This window comes from Rhodotorula graminis (genome assembly GCF_001329695.1).
Source record: "Rhodotorula graminis WP1 unplaced genomic scaffold RHOBAscaffold_15, whole genome shotgun sequence".
NCBI lineage: Eukaryota > Fungi > Basidiomycota > Microbotryomycetes > Sporidiobolales > Sporidiobolaceae > Rhodotorula > Rhodotorula graminis.
The window spans coordinates 495,968-522,481 of NW_017264942.1; the positions used below are offsets into that span (position 1 = coordinate 495,968).

General features: G+C 68.2%; 8 protein-coding genes across 8 annotated transcripts; 3 read left to right on the plus strand and 5 right to left on the minus strand.

Annotated features, from left to right (window-relative positions):
• Positions 1-283: 283 nt before the first annotated feature.
• On the minus strand, positions 284-5,716 carry RHOBADRAFT_46916 (uncharacterized protein; the record flags this gene model as incomplete). The annotated part of the gene is made up of 23 exons (XM_018414886.1): positions 284-919; positions 1,002-1,146; positions 1,216-1,322; positions 1,399-1,582; positions 1,647-1,729; positions 1,799-2,119; positions 2,163-2,232; positions 2,296-2,400; positions 2,465-2,571; positions 2,632-2,763; positions 2,871-3,168; positions 3,240-3,517; positions 3,592-3,737; positions 3,802-3,859; positions 3,927-4,009; positions 4,075-4,180; positions 4,244-4,410; positions 4,490-4,692; positions 4,757-4,891; positions 4,952-5,129; positions 5,191-5,328; positions 5,392-5,596; positions 5,660-5,716. The coding sequence occupies 23 exons, from the start codon at positions 5,714-5,716 to the stop codon at positions 284-286; spliced, it is 3,942 nt and encodes a 1,313-aa protein (XP_018268512.1).
• Positions 5,717-6,000: 284 nt separating this feature from the next.
• Positions 6,001-8,057, plus strand: RHOBADRAFT_55926 (uncharacterized protein; the record flags this gene model as incomplete). Its single annotated transcript, XM_018418089.1, has 8 exons — positions 6,001-6,204; positions 6,286-6,335; positions 6,414-6,436; positions 6,497-6,587; positions 6,657-7,297; positions 7,388-7,507; positions 7,591-7,909; positions 7,984-8,057. The coding sequence occupies 8 exons, from the start codon at positions 6,001-6,003 to the stop codon at positions 8,024-8,026; spliced, it is 1,491 nt and encodes a 496-aa protein (XP_018268513.1). The 3' UTR covers positions 8,027-8,057.
• A 5,138-nt stretch (positions 8,058-13,195) lies between these two features.
• RHOBADRAFT_18259 (uncharacterized protein) lies at positions 13,196-14,169 on the plus strand (the record flags this gene model as incomplete). Its single annotated transcript, XM_018412417.1, has 3 exons — positions 13,196-13,408; positions 13,488-13,621; positions 13,695-14,169. 3 exons carry the CDS (start codon positions 13,196-13,198, stop codon positions 14,167-14,169), a joined length of 822 nt encoding a protein of 273 aa, XP_018268514.1.
• Positions 14,170-14,501: 332 nt separating this feature from the next.
• Positions 14,502-16,303, plus strand: RHOBADRAFT_18343 (uncharacterized protein; the record flags this gene model as incomplete). The annotated part of the gene is made up of 4 exons (XM_018412425.1): positions 14,502-14,867; positions 14,944-15,092; positions 15,167-15,376; positions 15,445-16,303. 4 exons carry the CDS (start codon positions 14,502-14,504, stop codon positions 16,301-16,303), a joined length of 1,584 nt encoding a protein of 527 aa, XP_018268515.1.
• A 604-nt stretch (positions 16,304-16,907) lies between these two features.
• Positions 16,908-17,599, minus strand: RHOBADRAFT_9239 (uncharacterized protein; the record flags this gene model as incomplete). The annotated part of the gene is made up of 4 exons (XM_018419238.1): positions 16,908-17,062; positions 17,139-17,213; positions 17,282-17,392; positions 17,509-17,599. Coding segments are annotated over 4 exons (432 nt in total), but the record flags the coding sequence as incomplete, so codon positions are not given.
• Positions 17,600-18,304: 705 nt separating this feature from the next.
• Positions 18,305-19,085, minus strand: RHOBADRAFT_46921 (uncharacterized protein; the record flags this gene model as incomplete). The annotated part of the gene is made up of 2 exons (XM_018414887.1): positions 18,305-18,823; positions 18,903-19,085. The coding sequence occupies 2 exons, from the start codon at positions 19,083-19,085 to the stop codon at positions 18,305-18,307; spliced, it is 702 nt and encodes a 233-aa protein (XP_018268517.1).
• Positions 19,086-19,716: 631 nt separating this feature from the next.
• RHOBADRAFT_46922 (uncharacterized protein) lies at positions 19,717-20,507 on the minus strand (the record flags this gene model as incomplete). Its single annotated transcript, XM_018414888.1, has 2 exons — positions 19,717-20,220; positions 20,319-20,507. The coding sequence occupies 2 exons, from the start codon at positions 20,505-20,507 to the stop codon at positions 19,717-19,719; spliced, it is 693 nt and encodes a 230-aa protein (XP_018268518.1).
• A 313-nt stretch (positions 20,508-20,820) lies between these two features.
• On the minus strand, positions 20,821-24,544 carry RHOBADRAFT_55930 (uncharacterized protein; the record flags this gene model as incomplete). Its single annotated transcript, XM_018418090.1, has 8 exons — positions 20,821-21,571; positions 21,637-21,819; positions 21,893-22,036; positions 22,114-22,692; positions 22,781-23,075; positions 23,173-23,413; positions 23,489-23,782; positions 23,845-24,544. The coding sequence occupies 8 exons, from the start codon at positions 24,542-24,544 to the stop codon at positions 20,948-20,950; spliced, it is 3,060 nt and encodes a 1,019-aa protein (XP_018268519.1). The 3' UTR covers positions 20,821-20,947.
• Between the last annotated feature and the right edge of the window lie 1,970 nt (positions 24,545-26,514).

Consider the following 26,514-nt stretch of genomic DNA (forward strand, 5'->3'; position numbering starts at 1 on the left):
GGCGAGGTTGCCCGCGCCCGTCTCGTCCACATCGAAGATCGTGTCCTGCCGCGGCATGCTGGCGAGTGCTGTGCTTTGTGCGGTCGAGTCGGGCTAGTCGCAGCTCGTGCGAGGGGCGAGGGCGAGGTGGTTGACGAACGGTTCGCCGCGCGTTGTCGCGCTGGCGGAGTTCCCAGGGTCTCGCTGTTTCGCATAGCATGCCGCACCTCTCGCAGGAGCCAGGGAGGACGCAACGATGCTAATAATGACAACAGACAGGTACACAAATATGCGCAGAAAGCACTCAGCCGAGGAGGAAGCCTCGGACCGTCACGAGCGGCGTGAGCTCCTTGACCGGGATGGCCGCGTCCACCTCTGCCCCGCTCGACTCGTCGTCGTCGTCGTCGTCATCATCATCGTCATCCGACTCGTCGTCCCCTCCGCCGCGACCGCCGCCGCCAACGAGGCTGCCGAGGAGGCTGCCTGGCACGTCGCCCGCCGCCGACGCCGCCCACTGCCCGGCCCCGTCCAGGCCCGCCACCCGTTGCAGCCCAGACGAGAGCTGCGAGACGCGCATCGCCTCGTCCGGGTCCATGTCCCATCGGCGCCGCTGCCTGAGCGCCTCGGCCGCGTCGGCGACTCGAGCCGCCATCGCCGGGTCGAGCTCGACGTCGAACAGCTCCATGACGTACTTGCGCACGGCGAACCGGTAGTGGTGGCTCGCGAGCATCTCGCCGGCGCGAGCGTACAGGGCGGGAGAGGCAAAGAGGGAGCGGTGGCGGGCCTTGAGGCGCGTGAGGGTGCGCGACGCTTTGGTCGCGAGGATGTGGTTCGACAGGTTGGCGAGGGCGGACAGGGCCTCGCGCTCGAGAGACGAGGTCGACGGCGCGAGCTCGAACGTGCCCGGGAGGTCGAGGAGCGGCGGGTCCCACATCGGGGTCTGTGCGCGACGAGGGGAACGACGAGTCAGAACGAGCTCGCCGATGAGAGGCGAAAGAGGGAGGGGAGGCACGAGGACGCACAAAGATGTAGTCGTTGAGGTACATCGGGACGCAGATGCCCGTCGGACCGCGCAACGGAGTAAAGACGCTCTCCCACCCGAGCTCGTCGAGCATCTCGGCGCCTTCCTCGGTCGACGAGATGAACGCGAGGGCGTACGTGGCCGTTCTGCGGGAGCACGTACGAGTCAGGTCTTGGTGCGACACTCTTCGAGAGCAAGAGAAAGGCAGGACGGACCCTCGAAGCGAGTAGACGGGCGAGAAGGCGGCGATCTGGACGAGGTCGGTCAGGACGTCGTACTCGTCGAGGACGGCAAGCCCGGTCGAGCTCGCGCCGATGTGACCCTGTCGAGCGAGCGGAGGGTGTCAGGAGAGGGATCGACGATGAGGGGAGGAGGACGAGGAGGGAGAGGGCACGCACGATGGCCCACAGCACGCTCTTGAGCTCGACGACGTACGTGCGCTCGAGCGCCGACTCCTCGTGCATGTGCACGACGTCGACGAGGTCGTCCATGCGCTCGCTGTCGCGAAGTATGTCGCAGCCCTCGGCCGTCCGAGCGAGCTCGCCGTAGAGGTGCGCCGGCGGGGTGCCGTCAAAGCGCGACCTGCGACGTCGTCAAAGGGTGAGCCCTGCTCGGCAATGATGAGGCGAGAGAGTTGAGGACGCACGAGGAGCCCTGCACGCCGCCGTCGGCCTTGAGCGCCGCACCGAGCGCGAGTTCGAGCTCGACCATGTAGACGAGGTTGCGCTCCTGCGAGGCGAGCGAGAAAGGTCAGGTCGCGTCCGCGCAGGGAGAGAGTCCTCGAGCGAGGTGACGCACCTGGTACCACGTCTCGAGCTCGCGCTCGACCCAGCCAATCTCTTGAAGGTACCCGACGCCGGCCGAGTCGGCCAAGAAGAGCATGAGGAGCGGCTCGCCCTCGTCGACGGGCAGGACCTCGAGCGCCGGGCGGAGACCGACGACGGCGCGCAGGACGTCTTGGGACGCACAGGCGTCGGCGAGGGCCCGGATGGCGAGCGTGACGACCTCGGGCGCCGGATCGTACAGCTGCTGGACGAGGAGCTCGATCTGCCACGGTGTCGGGCCTGCCGGGGCGGCGAGGATCTTGGCAAGGCGCTGCGTGGCGTAGTGGCGGACGTGCTGCATGAGGGAGGGAGGGTCAGTGACGGTCTGCCGGGCGGACGACTCGTGCAGGGCTCGCCTTGTAGCTCGACGTGAGGGCCTTGGACAGGAAAACACGCGCATGACCGTCTCTGCAGGGGACGCTCGACGTCAGTCAGGCTCTGCAAGACAGAGGCGAGGACCGAGAGACGCACGTCGAGTAGTCGATGTTGTCGATGATGAGGCGGACGAGGTCCTCGCGGTTGCGCATCTCGGCGATGCGGTAGAAGGCGGTCCACAGCTTGAGCTCGTCGAGCAGGCTGTTGCGGGGCGCCAAGGTCAGTCTCACGACGTTGCGAGAGACGAAGGAAGAGTAGGACGCACCTCCTGCCAGCCTCGGACCGCGACAGCACGCCGAGCATCGAGAAGTACCCGCTCGAGATCGTGCCCTCGACCCGGTCCTTGGTCAGAAGAATTGGTGCGCCGCTCGCCTGTGTGCGCTAGTCATCAGGCGTCGGTCGCGACAGGATGAAGGGAGAAGGAGGACGCACCGTGTCGAGCTGGAAGAGCGCCTCGGCGAGTTGCGGCAAGAGCTTGTCCTCGACCAGGAACTGGACGCCGACCGGGCTCGCGACGAGCATCGACACGATCTCGCACCCGAGGTCGACCCACTTGTCGGTAAGCTGTGTCGGGCAGGAAGGCGAGGCGAGGGAGGAAGAGGGGGAGGGACGGCGGCACGAGGAACATGAGCTCGTGTCTCGAAGGGAGAAAGAGGGAGAGGAGGGCGCACCGGGTCCTTGGGCAAGTCGCTGAACCGCAGCGCGAACGGGTGGTAGAACGCGAGCACGCGCCGCATGAACTTGGTCGCCCTCGTCGCCTCCTCGAGCCGGCGCGCGTTGCGGAGCGGGCCCTGCACGAGCGTATAGAGGGCGTCGGGGACCCAGCGCGTCTCCTCCTTGGCCGACAGGACACCGCTCTCGAGGAGGAGGTTGCGGAACGCGAGGTCGTCCATCGACAGGGCGGCGGCAAGGCGGACGCTCGAGATGGAGGCCGAGGCGCGCTGTTGCGGGTCCTCGAGCGAGTTGGCCCTGCAGGATCTCGGCTTCGTCAGGGCCGGTCGGCGAGAGAGTGTGAGAGAGAGGGCGAAAGGCGAGCGCACCGAGCTCTGCGGCTCTCGAGGGCGCCGGCACCTGCGACGCGTTGCTCCCTCTCGCGCTCGAACCGCCCGACCTTGAGCAGCGCGTCGCTCGCCGCGAGGCGCTCCCGACTCGGGTCAAAGCCCGCCGTGAGGGCAAAGAGCGACGGCAACGACTGGACCCGGACGGCGTGCGACGCCGGGAGGACGCGGTTGGCGAGCGAGAGGATCTCGCCGATGAGGAGCGAGACCTTGGTCGCCGTGGACGGGTCCTTCGGGTCGGCAGCGAGCGACGCGAGGGCCTGCAAGTGACGACAGAGCATGAGTGTCTCGCCTATGGAGTCGGACTGAGCAGGGGCAGGAGGCGAGGGCGCACCTCGATGAGGCCGGCCTCGACAAAGATGAGGAGCAGGACGGCCATGAACTGGTCGATCAGGTTGGTGCGACGCTGCGGCGCGTTGGCGCCAGGAGCTGATGCAGATGAAGGCGCCGACAGGGTCGAGAACGACGGGCGCCCTTGCTCTGCGCGCGTCGGGAAAGTCAGCGACGTGCGGCTCGCCGCCGGTCGAGCGAGAGCGAGACGGACCGTGAGGCGCTGGCGACTTGACGTTGAAGACGCCGAAGAGCATGTCGAGGAGCGTGTCCTGCATGGGGAAGTAGGTCAGCCGACGGCCGTCGAGTCGGGAAGGGAGAGACGAGTCGGCGACGCACCCGAATGACCTGCGAAGGGTTGGTGAGCGAGTCGACAAGCGACGTGAGCGCTTGACGGCCATGAATGTTGAGGTAGAAGAGGCCTGTGTGGCTCGGCGTGAGCTCGGGTGCGCGAGGAGTGACCGAGGGAGGGAGGTGGTGGACGCACCGCTCCAGCTCTGCAGAAAGGTGGCGACCAAGCCCGCGCTCGCCTTGACGCGCTCCTCGACAGTCGAGCCCTTGCCGTGCACCTCGGTGAAGCCTGCGAGAATGACCTGGACAACGAAAGAGGGTCAGGGACGGTCCTTCAAGAAAGAAAGCGAGCGAGCCGGACGCACCTCGACGTCGACGCCCGGGCGCAGCCATTGTCGGGTGTCGGGATGGTCGACAGCGGCGAGGAACGCGAGCGCAAGGTACGGCGCAAAGTCGAACGGCCCATCGGCGAGGGCCTGCAGGACGACTCGAAGGCCCTCGCTCGCGACGAGGAGCGGCAGGTTGCGGATCACTGCGGGCGGTCGCGGGCGAGCTGCGTCAGGCCGTGTACGCCGCAGAGAGCGACAAGACGAGGGAGAGATGCTGCTCACCGAGCTCGCCGAGCGTCTCGAGCGCAGCGACGCGCAGTCGTTCCTCGGGCGTTTCTGCGAGCGCGACGACGCCGCGCAGGACCGAGACGGGGACGACCGCGCGGCCGTGACCGAGCGACGGGCCAGCAAGCACGATGAGGGCCCGGACGAGCCGCAGCGCCTGCGTCTTCTCGTGGTCGTGCTTGGCGTCGCGAGAGAGAGACCTGCGAGGGCAGAAGGTCAGGGCGTGCGACCTCTAGAGGGACGAGCGGCGATGGCGGGACGCACCGGACGAGAAAGAGCGGGAGGTGGTGCTCGTTGAGGCGGATGGCATCGGACGCGTCGACCATGAGGTGGCGCACGAGGCGGTATGTCGCAGCACGGACGTCTTTCCCGGCAGAATCTGCGAGGCATGCCATGATCCTGCAGGCAAGAGCTTCAGTGTCGGTCACCCACAGGAGACGACTGGCGCGAGAGATGTACGAAGGAAGGTGCTCCTCGAGCGAGATCTCGAGCTTGAGGAACGGGAACTGGTCGACGACGTCGACGACCTCGTCCATGACCTGCACGCGCTCGTACGGGTCGCCGCGATCACCGAGTCGCCTCAGGGCGGCGAGAAGGCGCTCGAGGGCGACCTGGGCTTGCGACGGCGGTTCAGGAGCTGCAGAGGAGGGCGAATGGTCAATGCGATTCGTGCTCGGAGGACCGGCGAGGGGACGTACCAGGTGGAGGAAACCCGGGCGAAGGTCGCTCGAAGATGCTGCTGCCGTAGCTGCTCGAGACCTGCGGGCGATGGAAGCCATTGGCGACGGCCGACAGCGGTGGTTGAGCTGGCGAGAACGGGGTCGGAATCCCGGCAGCTGCGAGGGCGAGAGCGAGTCAGTCGAGGTCGCGAGCGTGCTCAAAGGGGGCGAGGGACGCACCAAGCTGCACCTCGAGAGCGCTGATGCGGCGTTCAAGTCGCGGGATGCGGTCCTGGGCGCGGCTGAGCTCCTCGAGGAGGGCGTCGGGGAGCGAGCTGACAAAGTCGGCCTCGTCGTCTGGCTGCTGGCTGAGGACGCGAGCGAGTGCTTGTGCGCCGTTGACGATGTTGCGGGCCTCGTCGAGCTCGAGGCGGAGCGTGTCGAGCTGTTACGGAGCGGGTGAGCGGAGGTGGGGAGGAGGAGGGGGGCAGAAGAGAGGAGGACGCACCTCGTCTTGCGGGTTTGGACGCGCCCTGCCGAGCTCGAGGCTCGAAGGTCGGCTCATGCGCTGCGGCGCAGGTCTTTGTGCTTGTGCGGGTCGAGAAGCGGGCGAGCGACGAGCGAACGAGGGGCGACGCAGCTGTTTGTCTCCTCGCCCACCACTCACGCTGCAGCACTAGCGCCCTAGTGCACCCAGTCAGCCAGACGTTCTCACCAGCAGCGCACCGCCCAGCTTGTCGGTCCTCGCCCTGCCCTCCTCGGTCCTCGTCGCCCTCATCACCCGCGCCAGCTTCTCCTCGACCCTCTGCCGTCACCACAGCCTCGAGCACCGCCGCTAAGCCGCCCAGCATGGCCGTCACCGCCCACGCCACCGACCTGCCCGTCCAGCAGCCTCTCACCCAGCACCCGGTCGTCTCGGAACCGCCCCTCGAGGTCGCCCTCCTCCTCGCGCAAGCCGTCGCCCAACTCGGCACCGACAGCTGGGACGCCGTCACCGACCTGCTCGAGCACAGCAAAGAGTGGCCAGAGTCGGCCGGCAAGATGACGAGCCAGGTACGCCTTTGCCCTCCCGTTCCTCCCCCGCTCTCGTCCAGCAGCGACCACCCGTGACCTGACCCCTCTCTGCGCATGCAGGGCTACGCGACGACCTTCGAGACGATGATGCGGCAACGAGGCCTCGACGCGTGCGTCTCTCGTCCTCTCTCTCGAGCGCTTCCTGCGCCCTGTCCCGCCATCCGCTCACCTCGTTCTCGTCTCTGCAGGTCCACGTGCTCTCGACCTCTCGGTGCGCCCGCCCGTCCTCGCCTAGTCCGAATCTGTTCCTGACGCTCGACTCTGCCTGCAGCACGACCTGCCCGCAAGCTCGTCCACGCGCTGTACGCGTCCCTCCTCAACAACCTGCGCTCGTCCATCCTCAAAACGTTCGACGAGGAGGCGTGCGTTTCGTCTTCCCTGCACGTCCTCCCCGCAACTCGGCGACTGACCTTCAGAGCGGCGCGCAACAGCGAGAACAAGCAGCAGATCGCGGCCCTGTGCGCCGCGCACCTTTCCCCGTCCCCGCCGCCGTCCCTCGCGCCCAAGGACGACAAGCGCCCGCAGACGCCCTCGACGCGCAAGAGCGCGCGCAAGACGGCCCTGCCGGACGTCGAGGAGGACGCCGACGCCGAGCAGCAAACCGCCGTACAAGCCGGCTCGGCCGGCCCTGACGTCGACATGGCCGTCGCGGCGCCGCTCGACGACGGGCCCGCCGACCCGACCGCCGAGTCGTCGGGCACCGCCGTCGGGGCCGACGAGGCGAACGAGCCGGACGAGGACGGCCAGTCGTCAACGCCGTCGCGGCGCGGCGGCGGGCGGCGCAAGGCGGGCGGGCGCGGGACCGGGCGGCGCAAAGGGCGTGGCGGGCGCGCCGCGACGGTCGAGGGGACCGAGACGCCGGCGTCGGAGCAGGACGGCGGGGAGGACACGGACGCTGGGGCGGTCAAGGAGGAGGAGGACGAGGACGAGGCGGCGCCGGGTGCTACCGACGAGGGCGAGGAGGGTGCGGCGGGTGAGGCGGGAGACGGCGATGAGGAGGAGGCAGAAGACGCGTCGAGGCCGAGGCGCGGGGGCAGAAAGGCGAGGGCGCCGGCACCGGCCGCGAAGAAGGGTGCGTTGCCCACCTGCTCTCTCTCGAGATCCTGCACAGTCCCCCGAGCTGAACTCGTTCACTGACCCTGTCTCTCCTTTCGCCTCGCAGGTGGACGCAAGCGCAAGCCGAGCGAGGCGCCTGGCACGTCGCCTGCGCCGAGCGAGACGGCCGAGGGCGGGCGCAAGCGCAAGCGGGTCAAAACGACCGAGGAGCCGTTCGAAGAGAGCGGTGCGCCCCACTTTCTCTCAGTCTCTGTGTGCGCCAACGTCTACCGAGCCCCTCCTGACCCACTCTCGTCGACCCGTGCGCAGAGAAGGACTCGAAGCTCGCGATCCAGCGCCGCAAGGCCGGCTTCAACCGCATCATCGAGCAGCTCCAGGCCGAAAAGTACTCGCACTACTTCGAGTCGCGCGTCACGCGGTCGATCGCGCCGCTGTACAACGTGGCCGTGCGCCGCCCGACGTGCCTGCGCGATGTGACCAAGGCCATCAAGAGCGGCGCCATCAGCACGAGCACCGAGCTCATGCGCGACGTGGCCCTCTTGTGCGCCAACGCGACCCAGTTCAACGGCGACGAGGGCGAGGACAGCGTCGGGCACTGCGCAAAGCTCATGTGGGACCGCTTCGAGCGGTGCGTCCGCTGTTCCCCTTTTCCTCGTTCGCCTTCTCCCTCGGCCCGATCCTGACCTTTGTTCTCTTCCGCAGGCTCATGGACGAATCGCTGAGCGCCGAGATGTCGATGGAGTAGAGGATCTTGCAACGTCGGTCACACTCTTGCGCCCGCGAGAGGACTTGGAGGAGGACGAGGAAAGCGAGAGCGGTCCGTGCCTCGGCTCTGCTGTCCGGCGCGCCTCGTGGGAGCATTCCTCGCACCTCGCGAGAGCGGAAACGATCGCTAGCTGGCCGCAAGAGCTCAGACTGCGAGGCAGCCGAGCCGTCCGCTGTCGCCCGTCGTCCGCTCGCCTCGCCGTCCACGTCCTCTCTCCCACACCTCGGCGGGCGCGAGCTGCCATGTCTATCTCGTCGCCGCTACCATCTGCAGCGCTCTCGGCCCACCCTCTGGCCGTCGTGCTCTCTCTCGACGAGCTGAGCGGTCCTGCCCCACCCTCGTCCTCATCGGCCGCGTCCACCTCGTCCTCGGCACCGCACGACATCTTTGACGAGCTCGACCTCGCCGTCGGGACATGGGCTCTCGACAACGACGACGACGATCGCGCACCACCGGCCGCCAAGCCGGTTGTCGACCGCCTTTCCCCCGATGAGCCGTCCTCCTCGTCCCTCAACAACGCCTCCGCCGACGCCCAGCCTTCTTTCCGCACGGCGCTCTCGGACTCGCACGCCGTCGTCGACCCGCAGGGGCTGTCGCAGCGGCCAGGGCGAGGCGACGAGCGGGACCTCCCCGGGTGGATGCGCGAGACGAGCGGCCGCGTCACGGCCATGGCGGTCGGCCGCGTCGGGCGTGCGGCAGCGACGAGCGCGAGAGCTGGAGCGGGCGGCGGCACAGCAGGCGGCAAGGGCGGGGAGGGCGACGACCGAGGCGAGCGCAGGGTCGTCGCGGGCTGCGAGGACGGCACGGTGTGGGTCTTTGCGCCGCCGCCTGTGAGGGCGAGGCGCACCTCGGCGAGCGCCATCATGGCTGCTGCAGCGTCGAGTGCGGCCGGCGAGAACGACGCCGCCGCCCGCCGCGCGTCGGTCGACTCGTCCGTCGGGACCTCCCCGTCCTCTCCTCCACCTCGTTCGCCCCTGCACTCGCCGCCACTCTCGCCGCCATCTCGACCATGGACGCCGGCGCACGGCATCGGCTCGTCACGGCTCGAGTCGCGGCGCTCGTCCAGCTCGGCCTCGCTCGCCTCGCTCGCGACGACGGCGACGGCGAGGAGCAAGCGCGTCGGCTCGGCGGCGTCGGCCAGCGTGCTGTCCGCCTCGAGTGGAGCGACGACCGCGCTCACGAGCTACGAGCTCGTGCGGTCGCACTCGCGGCCTCGCAAAGCGAGCGCGACCGTCTCGGTCTCGACCTCGTCCGCCGCACCCTCCTCGCACTCGAACCCGCACGCCCCCTCGCCAGACGGCACCCTCGCCTCCCAACCTCCCACTCTTCATCCTCCCCGCCGACCCCGACCTTTGCCGCCCCGTCCTCCCTGCCCCACCTCGTCATCTCGTCGCCTTCCCGCCCACCCTCGACCGCCTCGGGTTCCCTCCAGAGCCGCAAGGAGGCCCTCGCCGGCGGGCCCGCCCCTCCTGCCTCCCCGACGCCGAGTCGGCGAGGGCACTCGCGCGCCAAAGGGTCGATCGCGACCGGCATCGGCCTGTGGGAGGAGGGCACGAGCGCTGCGCCGAGCCCGCGCGAGGAGCGCGCAGACCCGCTCGCGGCGTCGACTGCGACGGCGGGTGGCACCGAGGTGGTCGATGCGGCGGGCGAGAGCGCAGAGGAGAAGGACCTGTGCGAGCTGCGGCCGGTCTTGCGCGTCACGACGCCGGGTCGAGGAGCCGTCGTCGCGCTCGAGGCGGTCGACGGACTGCCTTTCGGCGCCGAGCGTGCCCAGGGCTCAATCGGCGGCACGGTTGTCCTTGTTCTGCGGCAGAGCGGGTGCGTCCTCGTCCTCGCCTGCCCCCTTTTCCTCCTCGCCCGCCCGGCCCTGACCTGATCTTGCTCCACAGGCACCTCTCGGTCATCTCGCTCGTCGACGGCAGCATCTTTGGCTCGTGCGACGCCGGCGTCAAGGTCGCCTCCACGTCGCGCACCGGGAGCGCGCAGTTCAGCCGGCTGCAGGTCACCAAGGTCGGCGAGGTCCGTCGCCCGCACCGACCTCTTCCTCCGTCTCGTCAGCCCTCGTCACTCACTCCTTTTCCCTCGTCGCGACAGTCGAGCATCGCCATCTGCGTCGGGGCTTCGAGCACAAAGGCGCTCGTCGCAGTCGACCTCGACTCGCTCATCGCCCACGACGCCATCGCCTTTGACGGCTCGCCCGACTGTATCGTCGTCTTCGAGCGTCCTGGTGCGTCGAGCGCTCACACACCTCCCGACTCGTGCCTGACAAGCCTTTCACTCGGTCGCAGGAGAAGCGCCCGTCCTCGTCTACCCGTCCTCGCCTGTCGCCGACGAGCCCGTCCACCTCCTCGCCCGCTCGATTGCCGACGATGCCGCCGCTAGCGACTCTTCTGCTTCTCTCGGCCTCCTGTCCGACTCGACCGCCGACCTCGAGGGTCTGTGCGCCGTCAAGAACGGGCTCGTCAGCTGGGACCGCGAGGGCTTGACGGTCCGTCCTCGTGCTCTGCCCCTCTTCCAGTCCGCCCGGACTGACTCGAGTCGTACGCGCAGATTCACGGCGTCGAGGCGGGACAGCTCAAGCGGCGAGAGCAGGTCGACGTCCGCGGTATCGTGTCGGTGCGGGCGAGGGACGACGGGCAGAGTCTTGCGGTCGCGACGGCGCGCGACGTCTACTGCGTGCGTCTTGGCGATACCGACGGCGACCAGTACGTCCCACTTGCCTTGCCTTCACATGAGGCGCGCACCTGACAGCGTTCCCGTCTTGCAGCTGCGCTACCCTTTTCGCTCGACACGTCGCCTCGTACGGCGAGGCCATGGCCTTCTGCGACAGCCCGGCCGGCAGCGCCATCATCATCACGAGCGTTCACGAACATGGTACACGCTCGCTAGATCTGCTGCCGTTCGGCCAAGCCGACTCGGCACCCGCCTCGTCGTCAGCGAGACCTCGCGCCGACACGCCCGTCCAGCTCTACCTGTCCTCGGCGCATCTTCCGCTCGTCCGCATCACGGCGATTCAGACCCTGTCGTCCGGTCAGGTCCTCCTCGGCTACAGTGCGTCGTCGCGTCCTCCTCGTCCTCTCTCGCTCCCGGACCAGACCCTGACGACCTCGCGCCGAGCAGACACGGGCGGCATCGTCTCGCTCGACCTCGGGGACCTCGCGCACATGTCGTCCCTACCGGCCGCCAGGGTGACGCTCACGGGCGCCATCAGCCTGCTCGAGACGGTCGAGTTTGCCGGCCGGCAGGTCGTCGTCGCCGGCTCGTCAAGTGGCGCCGCCGGCGTCTGGAACCTCTCGTGCGCCCCAATTTCTCTCCCGCTTGAGAGCAAGGTCGGATCGCTGACCTCGAGTGCGACCCACAGGGACTGGGACGTCGTTGGCCAGTGGCAGCTCTTCGCGTCGCCTGTGCGGCACTTTGCCTACCTCGACCCGTCCTCGCCTTCCTCTTCCTCTTCTTCTTCTTCTTCTTCCCCTCCTCCTTCATCCACCTCCTTTCGCCTCAAGAACACGGTCGCCTTCATCTCGGCCAACTCGCCCGTCGCGCTCGTGTCGCTCTTCCCGCCCGCCGTCGTCTTCACCCTGCCCGGCACCAAGTCGGCCGTCGAGGTGCTCGCGACGACCAAGGACGAAATCCTCGTCATCTACGAGCAGGGCCTCGCGAGGACGTGCGACATCAAGTCGCGAGAGCTGCGGCGCAGCATGGACCGCAAGACGGCCGAGGGCGTCCTGCAGGACGCGGCGTGGACGACCTGGTGCGCTCGGCCCGCTCCTTTCGCTCCTTCCTCTTTCAGTTCCGGACGTACTAACGTGCCTCTGCGCTGCAGGTTCCGACTCGACGACGCCAAGACGTCGCCCTCGTCTACCTGTGCGTGGCCTTTCTCTCCTCGGGCAGAACCGCTCGACGCCGTCGCTCACCCACCCTCTCTGCAGCTTGCGCCCTCTCTCTTCAAGTCCGCGCCTTTCTCGACGACACGGCGCGCAACCTGCCGTGGTCGATCTCGCGTCTCGATCGGCCCGAGCAGGAGGACACGCCGCGAGGGTCGCCAGACGCCGTCTCGAAGAGCGGGCCCGACGAGCCCGGCTCGCTCGGTGCAGCTCGGAGCCTCGTCGCCTGTCTCGCGACCTTTGGCCTCGACTCCGGCGCCGACGAGCTCCTCGCTCAACTCGGCGTCGTGCCGCCGGCGGCGTCCATCTCGGTCGGGCTCGACAGGTGCGCTCGCGCCTCTTCGTCCTTCCTTCTCTCTCTGTCGCCGACTGACCGAGCATGTCTCTTCCCCGTGTGTGCAGCGTCGGCGGCGTCGCGTTCTCGGCTCGAGGTTCGTCGAGCGCGCTGTGGTCGATCTCGCCGAGAGCGACGGCGCAGCGCCTGATGCAGCTCATCTGCGTCCTGCGCGTCTTCCTCAACTTTCCTGGTGCGCCCCACTGTCCTCTCTCGCCTCGTCTTCGTGCTCGACGTACTGACGCACGGCGCGTGCCCCGCAGAAACCGAGCGCGTCGCCGGCGAGGCGGTCGTCTACTTTGCCTCGTGCCTCGCCGACACGGTCGGCTCGACGTTCTGCCCGCCCTCGTTGGACGTCCTCGCCCAGTTTTGGCTCGACAGAAACAGTGCGCCTGCCTCGTTCCCTCTCACCTCGTCGCCTGTTCGCGGTACTGACCCCTCGAGTCCACCACCCCCTCTCGCAGCCGAGGTCCAGCAGGCGGCCAAGTCGCTGTTCGGCACCTATCTCGCCGCCATGCCGGACGCAGACATCGTCGCGCTCGTGGAGGAATGGCAGGATCAGCGTGCGTCCCGCGTCCGCACCCCTTCCACCTCGGCCGCAGCCTCACTGACCTCGTCTCCCTCTCACAGTTCCCTCTCGGCAACACGGTGACGGCCTGCTGCACTCGCGAGCCGACCATGCTCTCCTCATCATCGGCCTCATCGCCGTCGAGCGCTTCAAGCTCCTGTCGTCAAGGTGCGTGTCCTCCTCCTCGCCTCGAGCGCACGGACCCAGCCCGGCCTGACCTTGCTCCAACCCGCAGCGTCCTCGTCGATGTCGCCACCTCGGTCGCCGCCTACCTCGACGACGACACGCGCCCGTACCACCAAGCCGTCGCCGCCGAGCTGTGCTCGCGCGGGTTCGCCATCTGGCAAAACTACGTCGACGCCATGGCGCTCGTGCGCGCCCTGTTCAGCCTCGCCATCGGCCGCAACCCGTCGACGCCCAACGACCTGCGCATCCTCGCACGCAACGCGACGCTGCACGTCGCCGGCATCAACACGCCCCTGTTCATGACGACGCTCCTGCACGACATTCTCAACGCGTCGACCGCGTCTGCGCGCAACGCGACGCTCAAGCTGTTGGGCTTCATGATCCGCAAGGTGCGTCGCCTCTCTTCCTCTGTGTCCTTCTGCGCGACCTGGGTGCGGGGCACTGACACCGGCTCCGGCGCGCGCGCAGAAACCGCTCGTCCTGTACACCAACCTGCCTCGAGTCGCCGAGGCCGTCGTCAAGTCGCTCGACCCGACCATCTCGGCCCTGCGAGAGACGGTGCAGCAGTCGGCGACGTTCATCCTCAACGAGCTCGTCCGCCGGTGCGTCCTCTCTCGCTCCTCGCCCGACCTACCCTTTCCTCGTCTCGCTCACGCTCTCTTCCCTGGGCCACAGGTTCCCGTCGATCGACTTTCACGGCAAGTCGCAGCGCCTCGCCGTCGGGACAGCGGAGGGCGCCGCCATCGTGTTCGACCTGCGCACGGCGACGCGCCTGTACGTCCTCGAGGGCCACAACCGGCCCGTAACGGCGCTGTCGTGGTCGCCCGACGGGCACCGCCTCGTCACCGTCTCGCTCGAGGAGAACCGCGTCGTCGTGTGGAGGGTCAGCGGCGGCATCCTGGGCATGTTCATGGCGGGCACGCCGGCGCGGCAGGGGAGCGGCGGGCAGGCGACGCCGTTCAAATCGTACGACTTCCACGTCGGCGACGAGGGTGCGTCCCTCTCTCCCTCTCTATCTCTCTCTCCTCGCCGTGTACATGACCTGACCCGCTCCCCTCCTCCCTGCAGCGCTCATGAGCACGGCGGCGACGCTGGAGTGGATCGTTATGGAGTGGCCGGCGGACCGCACCGTGCGGCTGCGGATCCGTGAGACGGCGCTCAACTTTGGCGTGTAAGGACCCGACGGGCAAGCCCCGTTGTTCTCATTCTGCGTCGAGCGAGAGAGCGTGAGCGCAGAGCGAGCGAGACGAGCCGGCTCTCGGACCCCGCGGCGTCGAGAGAGAGTGCGAGTCGCCGAGCGTGGCGATGTCGGCCGCTCTTCTTCGCTCTTGTGAGGGACTCGTGAGCGCAGTTACTGGCCCGTCGCAGCGCAGCGAGTGCACTCTTGCGTGCGAGACTCGGACGCCGGATTACGCGATAATCGCGCTCGCCGAGGCTGGTGCACGCTCTCGCTCAACCCGTCTTGCTCGCCCAGCTGGAACGATGAGCGCGCACGACTGGCCGCCGCAGCTCGACGCCGCACAAGAGCAGGCCCTGCTCGACCTCGCGTCCGACTACGCGCTCGCCCACGGCCTCGTCCTCCGCCCCGTCGCCTCATCTCCCTCGTCCCCACTGTCCCTCACGACCGGGATCCACGCGCCCTACTCGCTGTACCCGTCCCAGCTCCCCAGCCACCTGTTCGCACAAGCGCTCGCCCTCCAGCCCACGTACAACGAGCTGTACGCCCGAGTGACGGCCGACGACGCCTTCCTCGAGCGCGTCGTCGGCGGCGCCGTGAGCAAGGTCGACGAGTTCCAGGGACGCCTGTACGAGCTGTGGAAGACGGTCAAGGCAGAGGGCATCAAGCAGGTGCGCCTCTCGTTCCTCCTCCTCCTCCCTCCCTCCCCACTTGAGCGTTGGCTGACACAGCTTCGGTCACCCACAGCCGCTCGCTCTCGGCCTGTTCCGGTCCGACTACCTCGTCCATGCTCCTCAAGGGACCGCACCGAGCGAGCACACGATCAAGCAGGTCGAGTTCAACACCATCTCGAGCTCGTTCGGCGCCCTGTCGACTCGCGTCGGCGACTTGCACCGGTGCGCTCGCTCTCTCTAGCGCGCGCGCACGAAGCATTCTCAAGCGTCGACTGATATGTCACGTCTGGACGCAGCTACCTCCTCGCGAGCGGCGCCTACCCTCCTCATCCCTCCCTCACCACCTCGGCCCTCCCGACCAACAGCGCCCTCGCCGGCCTCGCAGGAGGCCTCGCCGCCGCGCACAAGGCGTACGGCGTCGACGACGCTGTCGTACTCATGGTCATCCAGGACAACGAGCGCAACGCGTTCGACCAGCGACCGCTCGAGTACGAGCTCGTCGAGAAGTGCGTCCCGCTTCCCCCTCTCTTTTGCCCAGGGCGCGGTAACTCACGCCCGATCCCCCTCGTTACAGGCACGGCATCCGACTGCTTCGCGTCCCGTTCTCGGAGCTGCGCACCACCCTGTCCCTGTCGTCGTCGTCGCACGCGCTCCTGTACCACGTCCCGCACGGCGCCTCGCCCCTCGAGGTCTCGCTCGTCTACTACCGCACGGCGTACGCCCCGACAGACTACTACACGGCCGCCGAGTGGGACACGCGACTCGTCATCGAGCGCTCGCGCGCCATCAAGTGCCCCTCGGTCGCCATGCAGCTCGCCGGCGCGAAAAAAGTCCAGCAGGTCCTCGCCTCCCCCGCCGAGCTCGCCCACTTTGTCCCTCGGGGGGACACGCGCGCGGCGCTCGCCGAGAGCTTCACGGGATTGTTCCCGCTCGACGACTCGCGCGAGGGCCTCGACGCGCTCGAGCGCGCACGGACCGACCCGAGCGGGTTCGTCCTCAAGCCGCAGCGCGAGGGCGGCGGCAACAACATTTACCGGGGCGACATTCCGCCGTTCTTGGCGCAGCTCGAGGACGAGGACGAGGAGCGGCAGCGGCGGCGAGCGGGCGAGGGCGAGGGCGAGGGAGCGAGGGAGCGGGCGCCAAAGGGCCGCGAGGGCTACATCCTCATGGACCTGATCGAGCCGCCGCGAGGGGTCGAGCAGGTGCTCGTCAAGGCGGGCGAGGCGCACGGCGCGCGCGCAGAGGTCGTCAGCGAGCTCGGCGTGTACGGCGTCGTGCTCGTGCGCGAGGACGTCGACGGGTCGCGAGGCGGCGAGGCCGACGTGCTCGTCAACGAGACGGTCGGGCACTTGTTGCGCACAAAGGCGAGCAGCTCGGACGAGGGAGGGGTCGCGGTCGGGTTCTCGGTCATCGACTCGCCGCTTCTCGTCTGAGGGCCCCTTTCTCTCTCTCTTTTAGACGAGCCGGAGCCGTGGACAATTGAGCTGTGTTGCGCGCAGTTTCTCTAGCAGCGAGACGGTATGTACATCGAGCGAGGAACGACGAGGGCGAGGAGAGAGAGAGAGAGAGAGAGGCTAAGGGAGGGGAGCGAAATCTCGAGAGGAGAGAGAAAAGGGGAGGGGCGGGGGAAGGCAGGGCCGCTCAGGCCGCGACCGGCTCGGGCGGGTCTTCCTTGGCGAGCTGCTCGGCCGCACCCTCGGCCGCCTCGACGACGGCGGCGGGCACGTCGACGACGGCCGTCTCGGTCGCCTGGGCCGCGACGTCGCCCTCAGGCGTGACGACCGTGTCGGTCTCGACGTGGACGAACGAGCCGCCGCTCGAGGGCGAGCTCTCGTCGCCGTTGTCGCTCGTCGTCGCCTGGCTCCTCGGTGCCGAGGCCGAGGCCGACGACGCGCCGCCACCGCCAACCTCGATCTCCTCCTCGTCCTCGTTCTGCTGCTGGACGTTCTTGTCCTCGTCGTCGCCCTCGTCGGCGAGGTCGAGGATGGGCGCCTCGGAGCGACGCGGGCCCGACGACTGCTGCGACGACGATGAGGCCGACGACTGGAGGTCGAGCGAGATGAGCTCCATGACGAGGTCGAACACGGCCGGCGGCTGCGTCTTCTGGTAGATCATGAGGAGCTCCTGCGGCGCCGGGTACACCTTGAGCGCCTTGTAGAACGAGATGGCCGACGCGACGTAGAACTCGGGGGCTATGTCGGCGTGGGTGGGGGCTGGGTTAGCGAGTTGCGCCGCGACGGAAAGAGAGAGAGGGAGAGGGAGACGGACAGCGGGCGGCGAGCTGCTCGCCAAGGGCGACCTGCTCCATGAAGAACTGCTCCTTGCCCTCGGGCGACTCGGGGACTGTACACGGGGAGAGGGGACGAGTCAGTTCAAGCTGTACATGCACCTGGAGCGAGGGACAGACGGACCCGGCTCGGCGTTGACGAGGGTGAGGGCGCGCCTGAGGGCCTGTTCGACCTGGGCCTTGCCCTGCTCCTGCTTGACCTCGGCGACCTTCTCGAGCTTCTTCTGCTGCTTGGCTGTGTGCGTTGCGACGAGGCGATCCAGGGTGTCATCGGCGGAGAGGGGGGGACAAAAGTGAGGCGGCTGTCAGCGCGGCGGACAAAGAGGACATGGCGCAGAAAGGGCAGCTCACCAAGCTTGCGACGGAAGGCCGGGTCGTGCCTGCGGCGGTGGTCCCACACGGCGGCGTAGACGACGGTGGCCGCCGAGAGGACGCCGACGACGGCGCCGGCAATCTTGAGGCCCGTCGCGAGCGACGAGGTGGACGTGGACGGGGCAGAGTTCATGGCTGGCTCGGTGGCTGCTGGCTAGACCGGGTCTGGCTGAGTTGCGGGCGTGAAGCGACGGTCGACACTCTCGAGGTCGATGGAGCTCGCGCTTGCTCTTCGACAAGAGCCCGCCACCGCTTCCCTCTCGCCGCTCTGGTGCTGGTCTTGGGCTGCGCTTCTCTCTCGGACAAGGACTGGCTCGCTCTCTGTCCAAGTCCCGCATCCCTGCGCCGCTTTCTCGCTCCCCCTCTCCTCGCTCTCCTCGCTCGACCGGCTCGAGCCAGATTTCTCGCTCATCGTCAATCGAGCAACGTGCGCGCATGCGCCCATGCTTCGACGACGCGCTCGTGCACGCTCGCGCAGGCGCTCGAGGCAGGAACGAAGAGCGAGAGGCAAGCTTTCCTCGCTCGACTCGCTCGCGCCTCTCTCGGCGGGCGCACAGTCGCGCACTCGTGGCTCGAAGCGGGACGAACGGCGTTGCACAGGGTCGACGAGACAGTATGGCGGCGAGAGGCGAAGCGGGGCGGGGCAAGGGGCAGGAGGGACGGGGGGAGAGAGAGAGGGAATGGGAAAAGGTCGGCGACGAGATCTGCGGGCGGCCGAGGCTGGGTGAGCTCCGTGCTCGCCGTCGCACATGGAGAGAAGTCGAGGAACGCGCCTTCAGTAGCTGAACGGCTTGGCAGTCAGGACGACCGACAGGACCCCGTCGTCGTCGGTCTCGACGCCGGCCTTTTCCCACCCGGTCCACATGTCGTAGCCGTCCAGCATCGACCGCCACGTCACATCCTCCAACTCGTCCTCGTCCTCGTCGTCACACCAGCCGCCGAAGACCTCGGCAACGTACCACTCGGGCGGCCTCGAGCCCCAGAAGCGGCCGAGCCCCTTGAGCACGCGGCGGACCGTGATGCCGTTCGTGTCGATGATCCGCACGCACTGAAAGAGACCGACGTCGAGGTACATCAGGCAGCACGAAGGGCTGGTGGCAAAATCGTCGACGGCCTTGTAGCGGAACGCCGTGCGCTCGCGGCCGCCCTTGACGAAACATGCGCGCGTCACGGCGTGCTTGCCCTCGAAGAGGCAGTCCGTGCCGTGCAGGAGCGGGTGGATGATGACCTCCATGCCGACGGCGAGTTCTTTGGGCGGCTGGGCGCGGAACAGGGCGTCGTCGAACGAGGGATCCTGCGGTCGGGGAGCGTGCAGGTGAGCGCGGGCCCTCGTCGCGCGCCGTCCTCAACCAGGAGGGAGGGGGGGGACGCACCTGGAGGAAGCCCTTGAATTTCTTGCACAGCTGCGCCGCCTTCTGCAGGCCCGAGTAGTCGAGGTCGCCGAGGATCTTGAGCCACAGCTCGTCCGGGAGCGATGACGAGCGAGGGGCGCCGGCGGCGGCGGCAGCGACGACAGGCTCGGCTGGCGGTGTGACGGGCAAAGCAGAGCTCGACATGCAGGCTGGTCGTGGAGCTGCGAGTCGGGTGCGGCAGCGAGGGAGAGTGAGGAGGGAGAGGGGTGACGAGGCGCGAGTCGAGCTGCGGGGCAGGGGGAAGGTGCGCTTAGGCCTCTCGCGAGTTGCACTCTTGCACCGGCTGGGCTGGCGAGCTGGTGCTTTACTGCGACTGAAGCGAGCTTTGCGGCTGCCCGAGAAGCCGGACGAGAACGCCGTAGCTCGAGTTCGGCTCGCACCTTCTCCTCCTCGCTCGCGTCGACTTGGCGCTGCCGGCGCGCTCTCAGCTCATCGTGGCTCGTCGTCGCTGCAGGTACCACTTCGTTCGGTACCTCGAACAGGCTCGCCGATACTCTGCTCGACCTCGCGGCTCTCGCAGCGGTGGCACAGAGCGAGCGTTCCTCGCTCGACTCGCCCGCGCATCTCTCGACGGACGCTCGCGGCGTCAAGCGGGACGGACGGCGCTGCAGAGGGGACAAAGGACAGAAGGTACGGCTGCGAGAGAGAGAGAGAGCTAAAGCGGGACGGAGGAGGGGTACACGAGGAGAGAGAAAGGGAGAGGTCTGCGGACGCAGGACGCTGGGTCAGGTCGAGGTCCTTCGAGACAGAGGAGGAGAGCCAGGGGGCGCACCTTTTACGAGTCGTACCCGCAGGCGGTCAGCCGGACAGCGGTCGCCTCGTTCTCGACGACGGCCTCCTCCCACCCCGTCCAGCCGTTGCGGTCGCCGAGCGCCATCTGCCACGTCACCTCGTCCGGCGGGCAGTGGTACTCGGCCGCCATGTTCCACGCCCACGTCGACGTCGCCTTCGAGCCCCAGAAGTGGCCGAGGCGCTGCAGGACGCGGCGGACCTTAATGCCGTTGCGGTCCGTGACCGGGAACGACTTGCCGACGCCGACGTCGACGTGCATGATGGTCGCCGGCGGCCACGTCGCGTACTCGTCGACGGCCGGGTACTCGAACGCCGTGTGCTCCTCGCCGTCGTCGCCCCCCATGCTCGCCCACGTGAGGGCGTCCTTGCCCGTGAAGACGCAGTAGGTGGCGGCGAGGAGCGGGTGGATCTCGAGCGTGCTGTTGGGGATGAGCTTCTTGGGCGGCTTGACGCGCGTGCGGAACAGGCGGGCGTCGAACGACTCGTCCTGTGAGGAGGGCGAGAGGGAAGGAGGAGGGGGAGGGGAGGTAGGAGGACGCGGGTCAGGGACGGGGGAGAGGACGCGGCGGTGGAAGCGGGGCGCACCTCGATGAAGCGCTTGAGCTTCTTGCACAGCTGCGCCGCCTTGTGCAGGCCCTTGTAGTCGAGCTGGTCGAGGACGAGCACCCAGATCTCGTCGGGCCAAGTCGCCGTGGTGGGAGGAGCGGCGGCGCCCGCGAGGGCGGCGGCGGGCGGTGGCGAGGCCGAGTCGGTCGAGCTGGGCGAGTTGGGCATGCTGGCGAGGCGTGCGAGCAGCGAGCAACGAGTGGTGGTGAGGGGGAGGGAGGAAAAGAGGTGACGAGGCGCGAGCCGAGCTGCGGGGAAGGGGGAAGGTGCGCTCAGGCCCCTCGCGAGATGCACTCTGCCGCACAGCGGCAGAGCGGCTCTGACACTCGAGTACCCTGACTGTGATGTCGAGAGCTGCTAGAGACGCGAGCGACGTTCTCGAAGGTCGACTCAAGCTCGCGCTCCCTCTCGCGCTCCCGAATGGCGACTTCTTGAGATCTCCCGGCTGCTGCGACGCCTCTCGCTCCTGCTCTCGAGAATGAGACTACGCAGACAGGAAGTCGCTGTCGGTCGATAGACGAGTTGCAGAGCGAGGTCGTCGCCTTCTCGAGTGACCAGGCGCCGCAGCTCGAGACCTCGTCGTCCTCCCACCGCCGCCGCCGCCGCGCTCAGCCGGCCTGCGCATGCAGCGCATACACCGCTCGCCGCACGACGTAGTACGTCTCGCCCGGAGCGCCCTCGACGACGAGCCGCCCCCTGCCGACCTTCCTCACGGCGCACCTCCCGCCGCTCACCTCCATCGCCTCGTCGAGCAGCGCGTCGCGCACGTACTTTGCGCCCTTGCGCACGTCGATCCCGGCGCGAACGGCGGCCGACGAAAAGTCGAACCCGAACGCCTCGGGCGGCGCAGGCCCGCACACGAGGATGCCCTCGCCGGTGAACTCGGACGGGACGTGCAGGGCGGCGAGGCGCTCCTTGAGGAGCGCGAGGCGCAGGTCGCCGATGAAGAGCGACGGCTTGAGCGCGGGCAGGATCGACGTGTCGGTCGGCGCCTCGTCGGCGTCGTCGGGTGACGGCTTCTGGTCCTCGGCGTGGTCGGTCGGCGACGGCGCGGCGGCGACGACGGCGGCAGCCGCCTCGTCCATGACAGCGTCCTCGCCGGTCGGCTCGGGGGCGGTGAGCGCAGGGGCGGCCGTCGCGTCGGCGAGCGTGACGCGCTCGAGGACGGGAAGGTCCGACTCGGGGTCGATGTGGATCACGCCCGACACGAACGCCACCTCGTAGTCGTCGACCTGTAGAGCAACACCGAGAGTGAGGAACTGTACGACTGAACGAGAGAGAGAGAGGCTGGGCGCACCCGAGAGAGACGCAGAGCTGCCATGATGCTGTCGCCGAGGCGGATCGAGAAGTTCTTGGTCTCCTCTCCGACCTTGATCTTCTCGCCAAGCGCAGGCGTGAAGATGTCCTCGGTCATCGACGTGACGGACTTGCACGCGCCGGCGAGGTCGGCGATCGAGTCGGGCGGCCCATCGACGATGACCTGCGTGCGCACGAGCTCGAGTGAGCGGGGCACGATGAGGCGAGAGAAAGAGAGAGAGAGAGGCGTCACGCACAAGCTTGCGCGGATTAATCTGCGGCAGGATCGTCTTGAGGGCGCGACCGTCGCTGAGGCCCTCCATGTCGACGACGAACAGGAGGGACTGGAGGTGGACCTCGACGCGGTCGACGACGTACTTGTGCGGCGGCTCGGGCTTCTCCTGCGCAGGGCGTGCGAGCACGCCGTCAGTATGTCGCCAGAGAGAAGTACGAGAGGATCAGAGAGAGAGGGGCGCACCTCGTGCACAGGCTCGGGCTCGTCCTCCCTCGGCCGCTTGCCGAGCACCTGCTGGTCCGCCCCAGGCGCGAGCGGGTCCTCCTCCTGTCCCCTGCGCAACCACCCCTCGACATCGATCGCCTCGCCGTACGCGTCGACCCTCCTGCGCCGCTCGACGACGGGGAACATGCGGAACCGCTGCAGGCCCGAGCCGCCGCCGGCGCGCACGCCGAACGACCCGCGCACGTAAATGTCGAACGACTGGCCCCCCGCCGACCCTGCGAGCGCCTCGGCGTCGAGGAACTCGTCCCACGCGCCGGCGCCGCCCGTGAAGCCGCCGATGCGCCGCCGCCGCAGCGCCGCCGGCTCGCCCTCGCCGCGCGCCGCCTCCTCGGCCGCGTCGGCCTCCTCGCCGTGCGCACCGTCGTCGTCGCCGTCCGAGTCCGAGTCCGAGTCGGACTCGCCGCCGGCGTCGGCGTGAAGCATGCGCCGCGAGCGCTCGAGGGCCGCCTGCTGCTTGGCGAGGAGGTCGGCCGCTTCTTGCTCGGCGGCGAGGTGCGCCTCGAGCTCGTCGCCCTCGAGGTAGACCTTGCGGCGCATCTGCGTGTCCCGAGTCGGTGTACCGAAATGTCAGATCTGGAACGCCTCGGGGAGGAAGAGGGCGAGGAAAGCCGGCACGGCGACGCACCTCGAGCTCGACGACCCTGTCCATCTGGACCTCCTTGCCGACCTTGCCCTGCCCGTACTTGCACCCCTCGTCCTGCTGCGGCTCCCACACCTCCTTGGCGAGCCACCTCGCGAGGCTGCCCGGCTCGCTCAGGCCCGTCAGGAGGACGAGGTTGGCCGGCGAGCGCGCAAAGTCGAGGAAGAGGGCGCGCGCAAAGCCGTACGACAGGGTCGACGGGACGGTGAGGATAAGCTTGGGGACCGTCGGCGGGATGGCGGCGGCGATCTCGTCGAGCGACGAGAAGATGCGGAGGTTGCTGCGGGTGGCCACCAGTCAGCTCAGCTCGCCGTACCTGCGCCGCAGACACGAGAGAGCAAGAGAGAGAGAGAGAGAGAGGAAGGGCGCCGACGCACCTGAACTTGAGCTTGTCGGCCGCGTCGCCGGCGAGCTGACCGCCCATCCACTCGGTCAAGCTGCGCACGAACCCGACGGCGTCCTTGCCCGTACGCGAGATGAGGCACAGCGGGAACTGGGCGCCGAGACCGGCAAAGCGCCAGTGCGTCTCGAGGAGGACGAGGAGCTCAAACAGGCGCGCCGACGGGTCGGTCGGGAGGAGGATCGAGCCGCCCGACTGGAGGGTCGACGTGATGAGGTCTGGCGGGTGCGAGCGAGTCAGTGCGGGCTCTCGAGAGCTCGTGAGAGAGGGAGGAGGAAGCGCAGAGGACGCACCGAGAAGCTTGCGCTCGCGGTCGATGCGCTTGATGTTGACGACCTTGCTGCGCCGTGCGCCGACGACGACGACGCCCATCCGGCGAAAGTTGTCGTCGACGTTGCCGGCGTGCAAGAGCGAGGTCGGGTCGAGGTGGTGCTCCTTGACGTGATTGAACGAGGGCGCGTACAGGAACGACGAGGCGGACGAGGCGGGCGAGAGCGAGGACGAGAGCGAGGGCCGCAGGGTGTACAGGGAGCCGCCGAGGGTGTGCCCGGAGCGATGTGCGACGAGCGTGTAGCCCTTTAGCGGACCTGTGGAACAAGTGTGAGTCAGTGACATGGACAGTGAGGCTCGAGGTGACCGAGGGACGGACCAGAGAGGTGGATGGGCTGGGTCCACCGGACAGCGTTGATGGCGAGGAAGGCGTCGCGGATCTCCTGCGTCGTGAGCTTCCACGCCTGGTCCCACGGGTCGCTCGACGCTGTCGGCGCAACGTCGCCGTCCTCGCTCTTGACGAGCGCGACGCCGTCCGTCTCCTCCTCCTCCTCCTTGGCCGCGACGACGTCCTCGCCGACGCCGACCTCGACGTCCTGGACCTTGGCCTTGCCCTTGCGCCGCTTCTTGTCGGCCGCCGCGTCCTTGACCTGCTGCTCCTTGAGCTGGTGCGCGAGCTTCTGCTCGACGCGGGCGTCGTTGCGCTCGGCGACGCTGCGCGCCTCGACCCACTCCTCGACGGCGTACCGGCCCATCTCGCGCGTCGGGAGGGTCGCGTAGACGGGGCACCGGAGGCCGCATCTTGCGCGCAGGTACGGGAGGAGGCCGAGGCTCGTCAAGAGCGGGTGCGACAGGAGGACGAGGTTGAGGGACGGGGCGAGGTCGCGCAGGGCGGCGAGGTAGGCTGCGACCTGCTCGGCGGTGGGCGTGGCGAGGTCGTCGGGCGCATCTCGTGCGAGCGTCGAGTCGGACCCTTTGTCGTACGCGCCGCAGTCGAGGAGGACGTGCGCGCCGTCGACCGTGAGGAGGTAGGTTGGAGGGAGAGGAGAGGTCGACAGCGGGGTGATCGTGATGCTCATGGCGGCGGCGGCGGCGGGCTCGTTGGAGCTACTTGACGAGGTCTGGCGAGCTCGTTCGCTGGCCGGGGCGACGGCTGGCCGACGTTGGTGGTCGAGAGGGTGGTCGAGGTCGAGCCGAGGCGGCGAGTGCGCTCGGCGCTGCGGCGAGGTCGGGACGGGCCGAGATCAGTCCGAGGTGTTGTTCGAGCCGATTGGGCGTGCTCGGGTGCGGGTCAAGCGGTGTGGGGGGGACGAGTCGAGGCGAATGACCTCGTCGGCCGCTGGCGGAGTGCCTCTCTCCCTCCCACTTCTCACTCGTTCAAGTGAGTGACTATCTCAGTCTACTTCATACCTCTTAACGGATAGGTCTGACCGACCACATAAATCGCAGGCGACGGTGCGAGACGCCAATTCGACCGGATCACACTCGCCCCCTCCTCCTCGCCTCCCACCACACCACCGCTCTCCCTCAAAACCACAACAATGGGCCTCAGCATTTCTAAGCTCCGTTGAGTCGCTCTTTCTCATTCCAACCAGCCAAACGGCAACGCGCCACGGTCTCTCGTCGTCGAGATATTAATGTCGACGTCTCGACGAGGGGCACCTACCCCCCTCGCGCGAGGACAGCTCCAGGGACATGCGCGCTGACCTAGACCTGTTCCACATATCCTCCTTTGTCCACTTCGCACCGCCGCCCCTGTCCCCACCGCCTGTCGCCGTCGCAATCGCCTCTCGACGCGCCCCTCCACGCGACACGTCCCCCCTCGCCTCGCCTCCCACTCGCGATCACGACCTCGCTAAACCCTGAACGCACCGCCATGGCGTCCGATCCACCTCCTGTACCGTCGTCGTCCAACTTGCGCGGTCTCGGCGAGCAGTGTCGGGCCTCTTTGGCAAGAAGGAGATGCGCATCCTCATGGTCGGACTCGACGCCGCCGGAAAGACGACCATCCTCTACAAGCTCAAGCTCGGCGAGATCGTCACCACCATCCCGACCATCGGTGCGTCCTCGCCTTCTCTCGCCTCGACTCGGTTCTCGCGTGTGTCGGAGGCGCGGCGCGCGAGCCTGCGGACGACCGGGCAGCCAGCGGCTCGATCTCGCTCTCAGCGTGCGAGTTCGTCCAACCGGGCAGGAGAGCGCACAGTGCTCGAGGCGTGTCGCGCGACGGGGCGCGCATGGGCATGGACAAGGCCGGCCGCACGATCACCTCACTGACTCTCCGGCCCCCACTTCGTCCTCCTCTGGCACGCAGGCTTCAACGTCGAGACGGTCGAATACAAGAACATCTCGTTCACGGTGTGGGACGTCGGTGGGCAGGACAAGATTCGTCCTCTCTGGAGGCATTGTGCGTCTCGCTCTCTCTCTTTCCCTCTCGACTCGTCAACCGCCCCTGACACGAGTCCCGGCCGCGACCCGCAGACTTCCAGAACACGCAGGGCATCATCTTTGTCGTCGACTCGAACGACCGCGACCGTGTGTCCGAGGCGCGCGAGGAGCTGCAGCGCATGCTCAACGAGGACGAGCTCCGCGACGCGCTCCTCCTCGTCTTTGCCAACAAGCAGGACCTGCCCAACGCCATGAACGCGGCCGAGATCACCGACAAGCTCGGCCTCCACTCGCTCAGGCAGAGGCAGTGGTACATCCAGTCGACGTGCGCCACGAGCGGTGACGGCCTGTACGAGGGTCTCGAGTGGGTGCGTCGGCCCCGCCTTCCCCTCCTACTCTCGGGCGGCTTCTGCCTGCGAGACCTCGACTGACATCCCTCTGCGCCCCCCTTCTCGCAGCTCTCGACCAACCTCAAGCGCCGGGCATAAGCGACTCGCGCGGTCGGACCCCGTCTCGTTCTCTCGCCTCTCGCCTTGCCACCCTCCTCTCGCCCCTTGCCTTCCCTCCCGCCTTCGCACCGCGCCTCCCGCATTCCCCCGCGCCCGACGCAAGCTGTTGTCCTCATCTGTGTCCCCCTCCCCCTCGCACATCAGCCGCGCTTGCG